General features: G+C 34.7%; 1 protein-coding gene across 1 annotated transcript in view; it reads left to right on the top strand.

The window, feature by feature from the left end:
- UNC13C (unc-13 homolog C) overlaps positions 1-20,949 on the top strand; it is a 351,117-nt gene that overhangs the window by 97,950 nt on the left and 232,218 nt on the right. Inside the window, exon 12 of the mRNA XM_046653916.1 lies at positions 1,421-1,549. Coding sequence (XP_046509872.1) covers positions 1,421-1,549 — 129 coding nt within the window. The remainder of the gene's footprint in view (positions 1-1,420; positions 1,550-20,949) is intronic.

Raw genomic sequence — 20,949 nt, forward strand, 5'->3', positions numbered from 1 at the left:
TTTTGACCCACTCCAAACAGACTTTTACATCATCACTTCACCAAAGATGATCTTGTCAAAATCACTAATGACCATCACTTTGCTAAATCTAGTGGTCATTATTGATCTTCATCCTACAGCATTCAATATCACTTAATGTATTTCATCAATTCTTCCTCCTGGAAACCCTTTCATCTCTAGATTTCCAGGACACCCCTCTTGCTTAGTTTTCCTCCTGTTTCATTGGCTGATTATGTTCTGGTTTCCACTACTTTGTTCTTTCTCATTTTCCTCATGTCATAGGGCTAGAATTACCCAGGGTTTATTTCTTGGAACTCTTCTCTTCTCTATCCATACTCATCTAGTCTCATTTCTTAAATCTTCTCTAAGCTAATAATTTCCAAATTTATATCTCTAGCCCGGGCAGCTCCACTACTCCAGACTTATTTATCCAAATTTCTATTTGAAATCTACTTGTGTGTATAACAGTTTGCTCAATCTTAACCTGTCTGAAAGCGGGCTCCTGATCTCCCAAGCACAGACTTGCCCATCTAAGTTGAGGCTATCTCCACTGTACCAGTTACTCAGGCTAAAAACTTGGGGTTTTAACCCCTCTTTCTCTCATACCAATAATCCAATCTGTAGCAAATCTGTTAGGTCTTCCTTCCCAAATTAACTAGAATATGATTTCTTCTGACAGCTTCTAGCTTACCACCATAGTCCAAGCATTATCTTCTTTTGACTGAATTATTGCAGTATTCTCATCACTAGTCTTTCTACTTTTTCCATAGCTCAACCTAAGGCAGTGTAAGAGAGCCTTTTAAAAGCTAGTTTAAGTTAGGTCACTTTGCTGTTCTACTCAAACAATCCAATTCCTTCCCACCTTGCTCAAAGCTCAGGTTCTTGCAACAGTCTATATGTAAGTTTTCTCCTGGCACCATCCTCTTACTTTTCTGAATTTATCTACTGTTGCAGTCCTGTGTTAGTTCTGTTCCACTGAATCACTTCCTATCCCCTTTTCTCTAGTTTATTTTTATTTTCAACGTGCATCATTATGTAATACATTTTACTGATTTATTATGTTTATTATGTACTAGAATTTAGCTCCATAAAGAAATGGATTTTTGCTTCTTTTGTTCGTTGCAATGTCACCATTGTCTGGAATAGTATGTGATACATATTTGTTGAATGATTGAATGGAATGAATGATATCGTAATTGGACACTTTAAGTGTTTCTATTTGAATATTTACAACTATGATCATTTCACTGAGTTGTCCTAGCAGAAAGTTAAAGTGAAGATGTACACATTTAAAACATTTCTAAGACCATATTTTTCCTGAACACAGAAAAATCAACTGAAAGCATTCATTGGATATTGTTTGTTTGTACTGGATTAAAATGTTCTAGTTTTGAGTTTAAGAAAATAATCTGTCTCTCAGGTTTTAGAGCTGCCAAGTCCCCCAAAGGCCAGCTTGGTGGTGAAGGATTGTGTCAGGGCTTGCCTGGATTCCACGTACAAGTATATTTTCGACAATTGCCATGAACTCTATTCCCAGCTGATAGACCCGGTAAGAAAAGATGAGCATCTACTTTCTATTTCTAACGCCTATTTCTATAAGTTTAGAATGACAGTAAATGGGAAAATATGTTCATTTAATTTCACATTAACTGCAGGTTTTGAGAATTTCCATATTTTTTCTTCACATTTGAACATTACTTTTATTTACATGGAGTAATTCACTCCATACAATAACTTTATGTGGTAAAGACGGATATTGTTGTTGAAGTTTTTCAAGAAAGGAGTTAGTTTTAGAAGAATTAAGTAATTCATCAAGGTCACAGTGGGCAAGTGGCAGATCTGGGACTGGAATTTAGGATTCCAACTCCTGCTCCTGTGCTCTTCCCTACGTTCTTCTCCTATGTTCTCATACCGCCTCCCTGCTCATTTTACATCATAAAAGTGATAGATGTGGAAATTTTTATAGATCAGGATGGTAAAGTTGTTATATACGTAAATTTATTATTAATAAATATTTCAAAAATACAAAAGAAAATACAGAAAGTAAATCAAACATGCATATACTTACCACCTAGATGACCAAATGTTAACCTTTAGCAATGTTTGCTCTGCTCTTCATGGTTTAAAGGCATTAAATATTGCACATGAAATGGTATTTCACTTTATACTTCTTCCAAATTGATTCCCCTCCCTTCCTCCCCCTTCAGGGATGAACACAATTTTAATTTTGGTGAGTTTGAACATCTTTTCACATATGCTCAATGAACACTTCAGTTTTATTTTCCGTGAATTGCCTATTAATCCTTTGCTGATTTTTCTCTTGGCTTGCTTGTCTTTTACTTATTAACTTGCAGAAAATTACAAAATGTATTCTGGATACTAATCCTTTGTCAGTTAAGTGATCTCATATATTACTTCCCTCTTTATATGTGATGTGTTTTTTTGTTGCATTGACATTATCTAATGCACACTATGATTTATACATAGCTATTACTTCTATAAAACTGGTGTTTGAAGTGGCTTTTTAATATGTGTCTATTGTCTATCTGCTTCCCTGAAGAATGCAGTTGTTCCACTAGATATTGAAAACTGTGCAATTATCTGTGGAACTTCCTCGTTACTTGAGTGCAGCAGATTCTAGAAAGCATATGTTGGATGAAGGCTAGTGAGACTCTTTTAAGCTAGGTTTCAAGCTGGGTGTCTTATGGTATTAAATCTTTCTACAGTCATTTATTTCTTAGCTAATAGGAGAAAAAAATTAAAGCTGAAGTTTTTCATTCTATAAGCAAAACAATATATAACCACATAATTATCAATAACTTTAGTTTATCATTTCTGCTAGATGTGCTCTAGTTTAGAAACTTGGTTCTCTGGGATTTCTAGGGATTAAATTATCTCTAATTTATACTCTCCTGTTGGGTGACTTTCTAACAGCTTCCCTTCATCTATTCTCTACTCTCTATCTTCCTACCACAAGGTTCTTTCAATTCTGCATTTTCAACAGCATTGTCTTTATTTACCTAAAAGATAAAATTGAAACTTTTTATTATACATGTACATATTTATTTATATTTATTATACCATGTACCTTACATAACTTCATTATCAATTTTATCAGACTTTACCAGCCTCAATTTTTCACTCCTTACAACTCCAAACCCAAACTGGTCCCCTTTCATGGGCCCTAAATTCTATAATTTCTGTGAATTGGCCATCCTTTTATACATCCATGCATGTATGTGTCTTGTTCTCTATGCCTAAAATGTTCCTCCCCCGTTTTCTGCCTTCATCAAAATCCAACTTAAATATAACCTCTTGTTCTACTAATTAACACCAAAATGGCATACCTTAGAGTCTTTCTAATATATAAATAATAATGATAAAGATAATAAATAAAATATTCTTTTTATTTATTTTTTAAAGATTGGCACCTGAGCTAACAACTGTTGCCAATCTTTTTTTTTTTTTTTTCCTGCTTTATCTCCCCAAAGCCCCCCGGTACACAGTTACGTATCTTAGTTGCGGGTCCTTCTAGTTGTGGGATGTGGGACGCTGCCTCAACATGGCCTGACCAGTGGTGCCATGTCCACGCCCAGGATCCGAACCCTGGGCCGCCACAGTGGAGCACGTGAACTTAACCACTCGGCCATGGAGCCAGCCCCTAAAGTTTTATTTCTGTAAGAGATATAGAAACATAGGCAGTTCCCATAAAACAAACATGCCCCTAAGAAAAAGTAAATCATTGCCATATCAAAATGAATCTAGTATAGCTTAATATTTGCTGACTTGGCTTTCAAAAAAGAGATATCTACATAACTTGCTAACTCACTAGTTTTCTTTTTAGGTAGGAAGATCTATAGATGTTACATAAAATCTTATCAATGTGGGGAATGTTTGTAGCTAAGCTTCAAATCAGAGAAAAAGATCTTTCCATAAACATTGTTATCATTAGAAATTCTAAAGCAAGCACTTATTGGATCTGAATAACTTAGGAAACCAATGCTCCCTGGAGCCCTTCAGAAGCCATCTCAGAACAGTTTTAATTATTAAGGCTTATCTCTCATTTGACTGCAACTCCATTCTCCTGGGAGCTCAAGTTAAGACCTTTTTTCCTCACACCACACATGTGAATTGTCCTCAAATTCTGATGACTTTATCTTAAACATTAAATACATTATCTTCATAACACATCCAGAATCTGACCATTCTCACCAGCTCCATGCTTCCACGCTGGTCTGAGGTACCATCATTGCTCACTTAGATTACTTCATAACTTCCTAATAGAGTTCAATACTGTCTCCCTACCACCTTATGTCTGTTCTCAAAAGAGCAGTAAGAGTGATCCTTTTAAAAAGTAAGTCAGCAGCCCAGCCAGCTGTCCTGCTGGGGTGGGCTGCTAAGTGCAAAGTGCAAACTCGATGCTTCAAAAATAAATAAATAGAAAATAAATAAGTAAGTAGAAAGCAAGTCAGATCATGTCACTCTTTTGCACAGAATTTTCTAAAGTCTCTTCATTTCAGTCAAATTCAAGGTCCTCACAATGACCTATAAGACACAGGATCTGTCCCAAATTACAACTTCCACCCCACTTACTCTATTACTCCATCTTTTGCACATATTATCAGGTGAGTGGAGAGCCAAATAAGAGTTTACCCACAGGAAAGTAACATGAACAATGCTATACCCATTGTACTTATGACAATGCCTGGATCATAGTCGGTACTCAAAAGCATTTGTTGAGTGAATCGAATAAATGAATAAACAATAATTTTTCTCAATACAATAAGAGTTTATAGGTATACTTGGCCTATTATAAACAAGACTGAAAGAAGTGCTCTTCTCTGTGGGAGGCTCTCAGTGCTTGCCTAAAGCCTCTTGCAGTTGTCCTGGTCATATTGTAGGGTGCTAGATGATGAACTATGGGAGGAATTGGTGAAAGCCACATCTAGTTCCAACCCTTAAAAACATCCTCAATATCCTCCAGCTCGCGATCTTCTGATGCAGTAACCTAGAAGCCCACACATTCCAGATGGTATAGCTACCAGCTAGAGGAGAGCTATCTAGCCAGCTTCAGACTTTGGATACTTAAGAAATAATCCATTATTTCATTAACTCACTGAGATTTGGAGATTTATTTGTTACCACAGCACAACTTGGTTTATTTTGACTAATAGACTTTCAAATCCATTTCCAACCTGCCACCAAAACTATCTATTTATAATGTGTCCATTTTTATATGACTATGCTATCTATAACTCTTTACTGGCTCCCCACTCACTCATGGGATTAAGTCCAAACTCTTTGCCATTATCCACAGGTCCTCTAAGATTGGAGCTCTAGCTATTTTTCCTTATTTTAACCTCATTTCTACCTTGCATTCTGTGATTCAGCACACTAAACTCCATGATGCCTTTTCCTGCATTGTCTTTACCTGCCTGGATTGTGCTTCACCTCCTCAAACCCCCTCATGGCTAACTCTAGGTCATCTGGGCTTTTCCTCAGGAAGCCTTTAGGTCCTCTCCCAGCTAAATTAGGTGTTCCTGCTCTCAGCTCTCATGATACACTGACATGTCATCACCAGTGCACTTTTCATGCTGAATTTATTAGGCACTTAGTATATATTATCTGTCTGGCCTGTCTTCTCCACAGGGGTGTGAGTTCATCTTTGTAGCCTCTGTGTTCAACGCTGTGTCTGACTTGGAGTAAGGTCGATAAACAAAGTAATTAATTAATAAGAAACAAATTTTATAAAAACAGCATAAACTCAGTTATTTATAGTCTCCTTCAACGACTCCATATCAAAGTCTGTGGTCAAGAACATGATCTCCAATATCAAAACTCTTGAGTTCAAATCCTAGCTCTACTGCTTATTAATTTTGTTGCTGTGGATGAGCTGCTTGGCCTCTTCACATCTCAGTTTCTTCATCAAGACGTATTTTTTTTTTTTAAGATTTTATTTTTTCCTTTTTCTCCCCAAAGCCCCCCGGTACATAGTTGTGTATTCTTCGTTGTGGGTTCTTCTAGTTGTGGCATGTGGGACGCTGCCTCAGCGTGGTCTGATGAGCAGTGCCATGTCCGCGCCCAGGATTCGAACCAACGAAACACTGGGCCGCCTGCAGCGGAGCGCGCGAACTTAACCACTCGGCCACGGGGCCAGCCCCCATCAAGATGTATTTTTAATAGTCTACTTCTGTTTTATCTGAGTTCTATCTAGATGATGTAATGCCTGAAACAAAAAAATAAAACTTTCAGGGTTGTTAGACACGGTATAATTCTGTTTATTAAAATGTAGAAGCATACTTTCTCTCTCCAAAGGGGTTTTGAAGAACCGTATAAAAATAGTACTTGGAATAAAAATGGAAAATAAATTTGAGAGAAAAGTTCCAACAGTTGCAGTTAGAAGAGCAATATAGAAGTATGGTCTCCAGAGGCCAGCTGCACACTCATAGAGCAGCATTTACCTTGACTGACTTACCAGGCTCCATATTTGTCATTCAGTTTAGCATAACTAAGAACTCAAATGTAGCAATGTAGACATCTCTTGCATAAATATATATGAGATCAATCTGCAAACGAGCCTAATGTTTGTGTTATATTTCTTTAATTAAGAATGAGTTTAAGAGTCTTTTCAAAAGCTTGTTAGCCTTTTGAGTAATCATTTTTATTAATTGCCTGTTCATATCTTGTGCCTATTTTTAAAAATAGATTATGTTTTTCTGGTTGATATTCTGGCATTCCTCAGTCCTTTGTCAGCTTTTGACATTGCAAATATTTTTCACAATGTCATCTTTCTTTATCTTCGTCACAGTGTACATTTATAAGAAAATCTCAATATAATCAAAATGATCAACTTTCCTATTTAAAATCTGCACTTGGAGGTTTTAAAAAGTCTTTCCTCCCCATTCCACAAGTAGAGCGGCAACTTCTGTAGATTTTAATGGCACGCATGTGTTCTAGCTTCCTAATAATCACTGTTAAGATCATCCAACTAATTTTCCTTGCTGTTGTTCCATGACCCTAAAGCAACCTTCAGGTTACAAATTTTCTTTTCATATAGATCTTCTTCCAGGAGAAAATAAGTCAAAACGTTTTCAAGTCTGTTTGAAATGTTTGGGTTTTTATTTTAAAGAAACTCTCGTTTGTTCCCTGAAGTGTCCTCAGAACCTACACTAGTTCTTGGCATATAATAGTGCCGAATAGACATTTGCTGAATGAATATCTATGTCTATCTCTCTGTCTCTCTATCTGTCTATGGAAAATCACATACATATGCTTAGAGTCCCTTTGTTTCCCTCCAAAATCAAATTCCTCTGCTTCTTACCTCTGAAGCAATCTCTATTATGAATTTTATATTAGCTTTCTGGCTCTTCTTTGTGAACATTTATTATACATGTCTGTTATCCATTTGTGGTACCCTATTTATCTCCATCAATCTCTCATGTATTACACTGTATAAACTGGCAGTACAGTGATGCGGTTACAGGTGCTAACTCTAGAACCAGACTGCCTAAATGATATTATTTGGTAGGAAGGCGTCTGCAATTTTTAAAGCTCAATACTATTTTTGGAGATCTATCTATATTGATGCATTTAGGTATAGTTTATTGATTTTTTTTACAGCTACCTATAACACAAATATACCACAATTTACATATCAATTCTAATGTTTCACTTTTACAAATAATAGTGCAATAAATATCTTTGTGGTGAAAGTGATGTGTGCAACTTCCAGTATGTGCCCTTAAAGGACAAGAGAATGCCCTCCTTTCTCCTGCTTTTCCATGTCTGCTGGAAAGAATGTAATCTCGATTGTGACCTGTCTTATACCCTGTGGTTAAAAGCACCTTCTGTTTCTTAACATGTGTTGAAATGTCCTTTTACCTGTCTGAGTTTAATGAGAACAGAAACTGTCTTTATTTATTATTGAATTTGCAGCACATAGTACTGTGCCTCACACACAGTAGCAGGAATCAATAAATACTTGCTTACTTAATAGAACCTCTATCCAAAAACATGTCTGTATGTATGCATCATATAATAAGTATACAGTTATTCATTTAAGAGTTTTGACCAAGATATCTTCTGAAAATTCCTTGGGAAAAAGAAAATTCCCTCCCAGAATACTTTAATTTTGCAACTTACATGAAGTTAAGTCAGTCAGATTTCAGAAAGCCTATCCTTGATTTATAGATGTGTGCTTTTTCAGTTATTTTAACCAGAAAAGTGACTGTAGCTATTTCTCTTTGTTTTTTTCTTTACTTTTTCTCTAGCCAGTTCTAAATAATTCAGTAATGAAATGAAAGTTAAAAATAAAATGTGACTTTGAAATTTACAAGTAAAAAAATTGCAATTCTATAGCTCTTAATTGGAGATATTATTTAAAGAGTAATCATTAAGGAGTTAGCTAGAAACTGTTCCTGATTTTTCTTATATTTTTTCTAGCAATGGATGTTCTTATGCAATCAGTAGCATTAGCTTAGGCGATAATGCTCATTCTGGGAGGAAGGTGACTTTTCACTAACTCATGTGATTATTGTCTCAGCGTTAGATCTACGTAAATACAAACATTTTAAATTTAATTTTCTTTTAAAGTTTGACTGTTGTTAAATGTGTGGAAGAAAGGTTATGAACAGGAAATTTCTTCTTAAATGCCAGCTTCATAAGCAGTATATAAATGCTTACTTATAAAAAGAAACTGCTTAAAATGAATGGGATATGCCATATCTTACTTATTGGTGAAGAAGAAAGAAACATGAAAATCCAAAGCCTACAAAATTATTAGACAGTTATGTTTCCATCAATGTGTATTTTTATTTTTCTTACAAAGTAAGGTCAATAAGTTAAGCCACAAATGAAACCTTAATAAGTTCTAAAAGAATCAACAACAGACAGAGTGTGCTGTGCCATGTGACTACTGTAATCTTGATTCTAAAACTGGATTATGACAATACATTAAAAGAAAATCATAAACTCATTTTCTTAATCAACATTGGTGAAAAATTTTTAAATAAAATATCAAATAGTATATGTAAAATATAACTGGATCAATTTTACCCCAGAAATGTAAGGATGGTTCAACATTAGAAAAATCTATCAATACAATTCACCATAGTAGTTAACTAAAGAGGGAAGATCATATATTTATTCAATTTCTGTAGAAAGAGCATTTGGTGAAATTTGATGCCTCTTTATGATTAAAAAACAAACTCACAGAAAACGAAGAATGGAACAGAATTTTTTTTATTTGGTTACGATTACATTAAAAAAACGGTGCTTAACATTAATACTTAGGTGAAATTTAAGTGCATTTATTTAAGAAATATAGGTACTTCTATCTATATTGCTGTATAACATAATACTTGAAAAAATAAGAGAATGAGAATCAGGAATGAAAAGAAGAAAACTGTTATAATTTACAGATGATATGACAATATACACAGAAAAACTAACAGAATGTGCAAAAAAAAGCTGTTGGGTTCACATAAGAATAAATCTCATTTAACAAACGCAAGAACTAGAATTTTTTACACTAGAATTTATGGCACACACATTACGATGGAAAAAAACAGACAGTTTAGTATAGAGTGTTAAGAAAACTTTCTCACCACATGGAGAGGGGAAATAAAAGGATTGGATTCTTGGTTAACACCATATACAATACGAACTCAAGAGGATGGAAGAGACAAGTCTAAATGGTAATAATAATGATAGTTAGGAGAATAACTTTCTGATGCAGAGTAGGAAAGACTTAAAACTCCAAAGCACAAATTTTATGTAGAAAAAATGACCAATTTCATTATGTTAAAATTGAGAATTTCTTATAAGGGTGCACTGTCAGAAAGATAAAGAAAGATGACAGATTGTGAAAAACCTTTGCAACGTCAAAAGCTGAAAAAGGACTAAGGAATGCTAGAATATCAACCAGAAAGAGATAGGGAACCTATTTTTAAAAACAGGCATAAGATATAATAGGGAATTTACAAAAATGATTGCTCAAAGGCTAATAAGCTTATGAGAATATTCTCAAACACATTATTAATTAAAGAAATATAATTAAAACAACACTGACTAGTATTTTATATTCAGCAATTTGGAAAAAATTAGTAAACTGGATAATGCTAATATTCATGGGGATAGGGAACTCTGCACTTTTGATTGGCATGTAAACCAGGAGCCGGCAATCTGCTCCTGGGTATATACATCAGAGACATTCTCACAAAGATCCCCTAAGAGGATATTTACTAGAATATTCAATAAAGCATTTTTGTGATACTGAGGAGTTGGAGGCAATCCAGGTGTCCTTCACAGAAGAACAGATAAGTAAAATGTGTTGGATTCATTCTATGGAATATTGTGGATCACGTAGAAGAAATGGGATAGATGTTTACAGAGTAACATGGATAGAAATGTAAATTTTACCCAGCATAGAGCTGGAATTTACATGGTCCAAATCTCTGTATTTGAGATTCCAACATCTCCCTCACCTCAAATTAAAAAAGATAAGTTAAGTCTAAATTTCTGGAGCAAAATATGCTATATTTGTGATATATTTGGAATCAAGTACCTAATCTTTATAAGATTTTTCAGTTGGTATGAATTTGCATCTAACAAGTATAAAACTGGGTTAGAATTTTTATTGACTCTTTCTATCTCACATGGCCATACACAATAATGTGTATGGTGATGCCTGAAATTGCACAATGTTGTAGTCATAAAACCACCTAGTAGAGTTAAGAAGTATGATCGATAATGCATTATTTGATTTTTGTTTTAATGTATTCCCACTTTATAAACCTTCTTTCTTTAAAGATGTTCTTTATTCACAAATGATAACAGGCAAAAATGAATTAGTCTACAATGTGCTTCTTGGTATTTTGAAACCTTTAAGTTGTTTGGAACACAGTATGTTTCATTGAAGTTTATACATAGAGTTATCTCACAATTTATTCTATTTTTCACACTGTAACTTTTGTAGTTACTCAGGAAATCAATTACTCTTCAATCTATTATTTTTAAAATATAGCTGTTGGTTTAGATGGGGCATTTTAGTAAATGAAATTACTCCAAATTCATGAAAAGTCCGGTAGATATAGAGATGGAAACTTACATTTTCTTATACGTTTTTGACTCTAGTTTAATGTTTCCCACACTTTCCTGCTCCTAAGAATCACCTGGGAATATTACAAAAACACAGGTTCTTGACCACTTCAGAGCCAATAAAATAGGATATCCAGTAAAGAACCCCAGAAATCTATATTATTAACAAGTTTTTCAAGTGATACTCGACATTGGGCAAGTATGAAATAAAATAGAATTTCACTTGTCACTACTTTGATTTCTGGCTTTCTTTTTTTTTTTTTTTTTGAGAATTATATGAAGAAAAAGAAGATAAATTCAACTTCCATTGAAAACCAAATTTTGAAAAGAGCTATAGTGTGTAAGAAATCTGCTTAAGAACTATTTTTGTCTAACAGTCTATATTATTTTCCATGGCTTAGGGTCCCGTTTTCCAGTTTCTTAGAACTTACAGAAATCTTAATATAGTTCCTTTTTAAGAGGAAAAAAATTAGGTAGACGTTAGTGATATTATTGAGTCCTTAGTGAAATAATACAGCAAATAAGATTACAGGGGAGACAATATGGTAGAGCAGATTGTAAAGCCCAAAGGAGTAGGAATTTTGTTGTCCTTACTCACCAATGAATTTTTCGTATGTGGTATAGCATTCACACCCAATAAACATTCCAAAAATACTGGATATAATAGTTGTGATTTTTGTTTGTAATACATTTAAATTAAAACTACAAGGATTTTGTTTCAATTTATGTTTCTACTACTCACCAACTAGGCTTAGCAAAGAAAGCACTCATTAACCAAGGTGTTCTCATCTCTAAAATAAGCACGATGATATCTTTCCTCTGTAGTCCAAAGTTATGAGGTCTTAAAATCAGAAAGAAGTATGTTTGAAAGTGCCTGGTAAATTAGAAAGCAGTGCACAAACATAATTAATTAAAAAAAGAGAAATACACTGAAGATAGAATTCATCTTAAAATATCATTATTTACTCAGTGATTTCACTGAAACAGAGACCTTGGGTTGAAATGCAAACGTGAAACTCTAAAAGAGGAGATCACAAACTTTGGACCATCTCAAAGGACCCCCATATGGTTATGTTTGATGCATTTTTTAAAGGAAATCACTATTTGCAGTCTTCCAGGAAACACTGATACTGTTGTCTTCATTGCTTTGACTTTGTTTATATATTTTATTTATAGAGGTATACAGACAAATATTTATAGACAGGATGTATCCTCATGAGTAGTTTTGATCACATTGATTGCTTTGGTTCATCAACAGCAACAATAAACTCATGTGAATAAAATGATGTCACATTAATAAAATGGAATTTAATGTGCTGATTAGACACAGTCTCCTTTATTAAAAGAGCCTTAGATTTAGTAGCAGGTTTCTTTTGAAGCTCCTAACTCTTCAGAACACTGTCACATAGAAGGCATAAAACAAAAATACAACAAACTATCAATTGTACTAACGTCTATTATTCATACGTGATTCAACCATCATGCATAAGTGGTGTAATACACATTCTTTAATACATGGCTAGCAAAGGCGGAATAGACTGTAATAATCCACTAATCCGATTTCCCTTGCTATCTCTGGAGCAAGTTAAAGGATAATGGAATCTCACAAAGAAATGAATTGGTCCTTTTCTCTATTTTCTTTCTGCATTCTATTTTCCTCAAATATGCTACATTTCTCTCCAAAGAGGGATTCAATTCCCTTACCGTTCTTTAAAATATCTTATTAAAAATTTAGTTTGTATCCTGCTTTATTGCTTTTAAAATTCCACCTAGTGAAAAGTTCTAACTTTGAGTTACTGTGGATTTTTTTTGGCAGTGATGAAAAGGAAGCATTCCAAATCATGCAGGAAGGTTGGTTCTGAGTTCTCTGTTCCATATGGGGAAGAGGATTTAAAACTCACTCATTTATTCACAAATAGACAATAATTAAAATTTTTAGAGCTCTTGTTATGTGCCAGACCCTGTTTGAATAAGAGAAAGACCAGTAAACAAGACAAACATGGTCATCATCCTCATGGGACTCACAGTCTAGCCAAAGAGACAGACATTAAACAAAATAATTGCACCAATATCTAGACTAGTCAGATGCTGGAAAGGGAAAATACAATGTGCTATTAGAATATGGAACAGGAAGAACCATCTTAGTCTGGGGTGTAGGGAAGAGTACCGTTTATATGATCTCTGGAAATCCGTCATGAAAGATCCTTCCCTAGAGGTATTAATTCTGGAGTAATGTTTCCAGAGAGAGTGGGGAAATGTTAGAAAATGAAAATAAACAGAACATCCTCTTACTTTTATTCAAAATCACAGTATGGTAGGCAGTACCAAGAATATTATATTTTAAGATGTCTTCTTTTTCCTCTCAGCAAAAGAGGTAAAGTAGATTCACTTTCTTTGGGCTTCAGTTACCCACTTCTTCTGAAACTATCTTAACTAGGTCACCAGATACCTAGACTTTACCTAAATCAATGGTCAATTCTCTAGCCTCATTTTACTCAATCTCTCAGTAGCGTTTGTAACTATTGACCACTCCATGCTTCCTGAAATACTCTTTTCTCAGTGTTTAACTGCCATCTTTAACTGTTTCCTCCAACCTTGCTGGCTCCTCCACTTTGAACTTTTTAGTAAATCCCCTCCTCTACCAGGCTCTTAAATGCTGGAGTCCCAAGGGCTCTGTTCTTGGCTCTTACTCTAGCTGCACTTAGTGATTCAGTCTACTGCTTCAAACACAAGGCAGTCTCACAGAAACCCTGAGATCACATCAACCTATTGGAAAGTGAGGGTTGAAGGAACTAGACCCTTTTCCTTCAATCTCTGGAAACAACTCTTACAAGTCCTAGAGAAGAATAGGTGGTCTTGCCTGCCTCGTGTCATCAAAGAATCTTGTTCCATTTGGGCAGGCAGTTGGCATGTCTTAGTAAGAAATGAGGTTTTTAAATGAGATGCACCTGCATTCAAATAGAACCCTCTCCCCCCATCCACTGGGAATATATTGAGTCTTGGATAAGTTATTTAACTCCTCTAAGGCTCAATTTCTTCATTTGGTTAAAGGGGATAGCAACAATTACTTATAGCATTAAATGTGATAGTGTTTGTGAATCACTTTACTCATAGATGTTCAGAAGGTCTCCCTTTCTTTTAGTTTTGTATACCATTTTTTTATTGAGGTATGAGTCACATATAACATTATATTAGTTTTAAGTGTACAACGTAATTATTTGATATACATATATATTGCAAAATGATAAACACAATGTCTAGTTAACATCCATCACCGTACACAGTCAAAATATTTTTTTTCTTGTGATGATGACTTTTAAGATCTGCTGTCTTAGCAACCTTCAAATATGCAATGCAGTATTACTTTTTTTCCAATTTTTGAACATTTTTATTGTATGTAGAGAGTCAATAGTTATACAATCCAGGTAATTTCAGAAAGAAGTAACTACCCTTAGATTTACATTTTTTTAATTTTGTTTTTGTTTTTGTCCTTTTTTATTGAAGTAACATGGATTATAACAGTATATACATTTCAGGTGTACATCATTATATCTTGACTTCTGTATAGAGTTCATTGTGTTCCCCACCAAAAGTCTAGTTTCCATCCATTACTATACAAGTGTTTCCCTTTACCCCTTTTGCCCTCCCCTCAACCATCTTCCCTTTTGGTAACCACCCATCTGTTCTCTGTATTTATGTGTGTGTTTGTTGTTGTTGTTGTTTAACTTCCACATATGAGGGAAATCATACAGTATTTGTCTTTTTCCATCTGACTTATTTCGCTTAGCATAATACCCACAAGGACCATCCATGTTGTTGTAAATGGCAAGATTCCATTCTTTTATATGGCTGAATAATATTCCATTGTATATATATACCCCAGCTTCTTTATTTACCCGTTGATGGACACTTAGGTTGTTTCCATAACTCGGCTGTTGTAAATAATGCTGCAATGAACATGGGAATGCATATATCTTTTCAAATTAGTGTTTTCATTTTCTTTAGATAAATACCAAGAAATGGAATAGTGGGATCATATTTTTAATTTTTTAATTTTTTGAGGAACTTCCATACTGTTTTCCTTAGTTCCTGCACCAATTTACACTCCCATCAGTAGTGCATTAGGGTTCCCTTTACTCCACACCCACACCAACACTTGTTATATCTCCTCTTTTTTGATAATAGCCAGTCTAACAAGTGTGAGGCAATATCTCATTGTGGTTTTGATTTGCATATTCTTAGTGATTAGTGATGTTGAGCATCTTTTCATGTACCTGTTGGCCATCTGTCTGTCCTCTTTTGGAAGCTGTGTGTTCAGATCTTCTGGCCATTTTTAAGTCAGATTGTTTTTTTGCTGAGTTATATGAGTTCTTTATATAATTTGAATATTAACCCCTTATCAGATATATGATGTGCAAATATTTTCTCCCATTCAGTAGGTTGCCTTTTCATTTTGTTGGTGCTTTCCTTTGTTGTCCAGAAACTTTTTAGTTTGATATAGTACCACTTGTTTGTTTTTGCTTTTGTTGCTTTTGCTTTTGGTGTCAGATCCAAAAAGATTATTGCCAAGACCAATGTCAAGGTTACCACCTGTATTTTCTTCTAGGAGTCTTATGATTTAAGCTCTTAAATTCAAGCCTCTAATCCATTTTGAGTTAATTTTTGTGTATGGTGTAATATAATGGTCCAATTTCATTCTTTTGCATGTGGCTGTCCAGTTTTCCCAACACCATTTATTGAAAAGATTATCTTTTTCCCATTGTATATTTTTGACTCCTTTGTCATAAATTAATTGACCATGATGTGTGGGTTTATTTCTTGGCTCTCTGTTCTGTTCCATTGATCTGTTTTTATGCCAATATCCTACTGTTTTTATTATTATAGTTTAGTAATATAGTTTGAAATCAGTGATTGTGATGCCTCCAGCTTTGTTGTTCTTTTCCAAGATTGTTTTGCCTATTCAGGGTCTTTCGTGGTTCCATACTAACTTTAGTATTGTTTGTTCTATTTCTGTGAAAAATGCCATTGGAATTTTAATAGGTATTGCATTGAATCTGTAGGTTGCTTTGGCTAGTACATTTTAAAAATATTAATTCTTCCAATCCATGAGCGTGGAATATCTTTCCATTTACAAATGTCTTCAATTTCTTTCATCAATGTCTTATAGTTTTCAGTGTACAGGTCTTTCACCCCCTTGGTTAAATTTATCCCTAGGTATATTAATCATTTGATGCAATTGTAAATGGAATTGTTTTCTTAATTTCCCATTCTGTTAGTTTGTTATTAGTATATAGAAATCAACAAATTTTGTATATTGATTTTGTATCCTGCAACTTTACTGTACTTGTTGATTAGTTCTAACAGTTTTTTAGTGAAATCTTCAGGATTTTCTATATATAATATCATGTCATCTACAAATAGTGACAGTTTTACTACTTCCTTTCCAATTTGGATGCCTTTTATTTCTTTTTCTTTCCTAATTTCTCTGGCTAGGATTTCCAATACTATGTTTAATAAAAGTGAGGAGAGTGGGCATCCTTGTCTTGTTCCTGATATTAGAGAAAAAACTTTTAATTTTTCACCATTGAGTACGATACTAGCTGTGGGCTTGTCATATATTGCTTTTATTTTGTTGAGGTAAATTCCTTCTGTACCCACTTTGTTGAGAGTTTTTATCATAAATGGATGTTGAATTTTGTCAAATGTTTTTCTGCATCTATTTAGATGATCATATGATTTTTATCCTTCATTTTGTTAATGTGGTGTATCACATTGATTTGCAGATGTTGAACCATTCTTGCATTCTTGGAGTAAATCACATTTGATCATGGTGTAAAATCTTCCTGTGTATCGTTGAAACAGGTTTGCTAATAATTTGCTGAAGATTTTTGCATCTATGTTCATCAAGGATATTGGCCTGTAGTCTTCTTTTCTTGTGATATCCTTGTCTGTTTTGGTATCAGGCTAATGCTGACCTCGTAAAATGAGTTTGGAAGTATTCCTTCCTCTTCTATTTCTTAGAAGAGTTCTAGAAGGAATAGTATTGATTCTTCTTTCAGTGTTTGGAAGAAATCACCATTGAAGCCATCTGGACCTGTACTTTTATTTGTTGGGAGATTTTTGATTACTGACTCTATCTCATTACTAGTAATTGGTCTATTCAGACTTTCTGCTTCTTCATGATTCAGTCTTGGATGGTGGTATGTTTCTATAAAAGTATCCATTTCTTCTAGGTTCTCCAATTTCTTGGTATATAATCATTAATAGTGGTCTGTTACGATCCTCTGTATTTCCTTGGTGTCAGATGTAATGTCTCTTCTTTCATTTCTGATTTTAACTGTTTGAGCCCTCTCTCTTCTTTTCTTAGTGAGGCTAGCTAAAGGTTTGTCAGTTTTTTTAATCTTTTCAATGAACCAGCTCTTAATTTTATTGATCTTTTCTATTGTCTTTTAAATATTTATTTTGTTTATTTCTGCGCTGATTTTTATTATTTCTTTCCTTCTACTGAGTTGGGGCTTCATTTGTTATTCTTTTTCCAATTCATTGAGCTGTGTAATTAGGTTGTTTATTTGAGATTTTTCTTGAGTTAGGCATTTATCACTATGAAGTTTCTTCTTGGAACTGATTTTGCTGCCTCTTGTAAGTTTTGTTATATTGTATTTCCATTTTCATTTGTCCCAAGATATTTTCTAATTTCTCTTTCGAATTTTTTAACTCATTGGTTGGTCAGGAACATGTTGTTTAATTTCTACATATTTATGCATTTTCCAGTTTTTTCCTTGTAATTGATTTCTAGTTTCATACCATTGTGGTCATAAAAGATACTTGACATGATTTTAAATGTATTAAGACTTGTTTTATGCCCTAACATATGATCTGTCCTGGAGAATGTTTCATGCCCACTTGAGAAGAATGTGTATTGTGTTGCTTTTGGATGGAATGCTCTGTATATATCTGTTAAGTCCATCTGTTCTCAGATGTCATTTAAGGCCGTTTCCTTATTGATGTTTTGTCTGGATAATCTATCCGTTGGTATAAGCGGGGCATTAAAGTCCCCTAGTACTATTGTACTGCTGCCTATTTCTCCCTTTAGGTAGTTAATATTTGCTTTATGTAATTAAGTGTTCCTATGTTTGGTGCATAAATATTTAGAAACATTATATCTTCTTGCTGTTTTGACCACTTTATCATTATGTAATGCCCTTTCTTGCCTCTTATTGCAGTCTTTGTTTTAAAGTATATTTTGTCTGATTTAAGTAGCTTTCTTTTGGTTTCCATTTGCATGGAACAACTTTTTCCATCCCTTCAGTTTACATCTATGTGTGTCCTTATATTGGAAGTGAGTCTCTTATAGGCAGCGTATAGATGAGTCTTTCCGTTTTTTCCATTCAGCCACTCTGTGTCTTTTGGATGGAGAATTTAGTCCAGTTATATTTAACATAATTATTAGTAGGTATGTACTTATTGACATTTTGTTAATTATTTTCTGGTTATTTTGTAGTTCCTCTTTGTTTCTTCCTTCTCCTCTTACTCTCTTCCTCTCTTCTTTTGTGGTTTGATAACATTCTTGAGTGGTGTACTTAAATTCGTTTCTCATTATCTTTTTAATATCTCCTATAGGTTTTTGCTTTGAGGTTATCATGAGGCTTACATGATAACAACCTACATTTATAATAGTCTATTTTAAGTTTATAACAACTTAAGTTTGATCACATTTTGAAGCTCTATATTCCCCTTCATATTTTATGATTTTGATGTCACATTTTACCTGTTTTTATCTTCTGTATCCCTTATCTAATTATTATAGTTATAGTTATTTTTACTGCTTTTGTCTTTTGACCTTCATACTAGCTTTATAAGTGATTAACTGACCATGTTTCTTGTATATATACCTTTACCAGTGAGACTTATACTTTCACATGTTTTCTTGTTACTAATTCGGCCCCTTTCTTTGTCAGCTTAAAGAAGTCCCTTTAACATTTCTTGTAAGGCCAGTTTAGTGGTGATGAACTCGTGTATCTTTTGCTTGTGTGGAAGGCTCTTTATCTCTCTCTCAATTCTGAATGATAACTTTGCCAGGTAGAGAGTTCTAGGTTGAAAGTTTTTTTTTTTTTTTTCTTTCAGTACTTTGAAATATATCATCCCATTCCTTTCTGGGCTACAAAGTTTCTGCTGAAAAATCTGCTCATAGTCTGATGGGAGTTCCCTTGTATGTGACAAGTTACTCTTCTTTTGCTTCTATTAAGATTCTCTCCCTGTCTTTAACTTTTGGTACTTTAATCATGATTCGTCTTTGTGTGGTTCTCTTTGGGTTCATCTTATTTGGAACTCTCTGGGCTTCCTAGATCTATGTATTTGTTTGCTTCCTCAAGTTAGGAAAGTTTCCAGCCTTATTTCTTTGAATAATTTTTCTGCCCCTTTCTCCCTCTCTTCTCCTTCCGGGACCCATATAATCCAAATGTTAGCTTGATGTTGTCCCTTAAGTCCCTTAGGTTAATTTCCCTTTTTGAATTTTTTTTTCTTTGCTGCTCTGATTGGATGAGTTCCACTGCCCTGTCTTTGAGTTCCTTGATCCTTTCTTCTGCTTCATCTAGTCTGCTGTTGAACCTCTCTAGTGTATTTTTCAGTTCAAATATTGTATTCTTCAGCTCTGTGCCTTCTATTTGGTACTACCTTATATTTTCTATCTTTTTTTGAAGTTCTTACTGTGTTAATCCATTCTTCTCCCAAGTTTGGTGACCATCTTTATGATTATTAACTTGAATTCTTTATCAGGTAAATTACTCATCTCCATTTAATTAAGGGTTTTTTTTTTTGAGCTTTTATCCTGTTTTTTTGTTAGGAAGACATTCCCCTGTTTATTCATTTTGCTTGACTCTGTGTTGGATTATATGCACTAGATAAAACAGCCACCTCTCACTGTCTTGAAGAGTGGCTTTATGTGGGAAATGAACATTATCATTCAAGCTTACCCTAACTCTGGGTTGTCTCTTGAACCTTTGTGACTATCTAAGCAGCCTATTTTATTTTTAAGCTCCCCATTGTTTAAGGTGTGCCAAGACTTGTCAGTGTCACAAAGGAGAGGATCTCAGTCAGCACCTAAATTCAGGCTGATTGGAAACCCAACCCTCAGGCAGCAGTTTTTAAAGTATGCAAGTGTGTACAGTCCTGTGAGAATGCAAGGGTAAGCCCTGCTGGCCACCACATCAGTTGATTTGGAAACATTTCTTGGGTGAGAGTAGGAAAAAGCAGGACTCCATAAGAGTGTATAAGCTCCTTTCTGGGAGACACTGGCAAGCTGGGGCAATGCAAAGGGAGAATGCAAAGATAGTGTCCCCCAGCCTACATTCCCTGAGAGTACCTCCATAGGCCTTTAGATGTGTGCCAAACCTGAAGCCTGTCCCCTAGGCCAAAGCTCCAGGATAAGCATATATAGGACTTTTTCACAGAGAGACGGGGTGTGTTTCAGTCAGCTATCTGTACAGTGCCCTGGGAGTGGTAGTCCGCCAAGAACTGTCTGTCTGATTTTTACAGTCCTATGTGATTCAGGGATGCAAGCCCTGCTGACCACCACAGCCAGGTGATCAAGGGGCATCCCTTGGCAGCAGCCACACAAATCTGAGCACCAGATATAAAAACCAGGGCACCTGACACATGTGAGAGTTCCCCCTGAGAAATACTAGTGCCCGGGAGCACAGCAAAGGAAAGCACCGAGGATAGTGCCTGCCTTCTGAGGTCTCTGGAAAGGTTTATAGTCAGTCCTTAAATGTGTGTTTAACTGGAAGCCTGCCCTTCCGGCTATGGCTATGATGATAAGTTTGTAGGTCTCTTTCACAGAAAGACTGAGCTCCT

Source organism: Equus quagga, chromosome 2 (genome assembly GCF_021613505.1).
Source record: "Equus quagga isolate Etosha38 chromosome 2, UCLA_HA_Equagga_1.0, whole genome shotgun sequence".
Classification (NCBI taxonomy): Eukaryota; Metazoa; Chordata; class Mammalia; order Perissodactyla; family Equidae; genus Equus; species Equus quagga.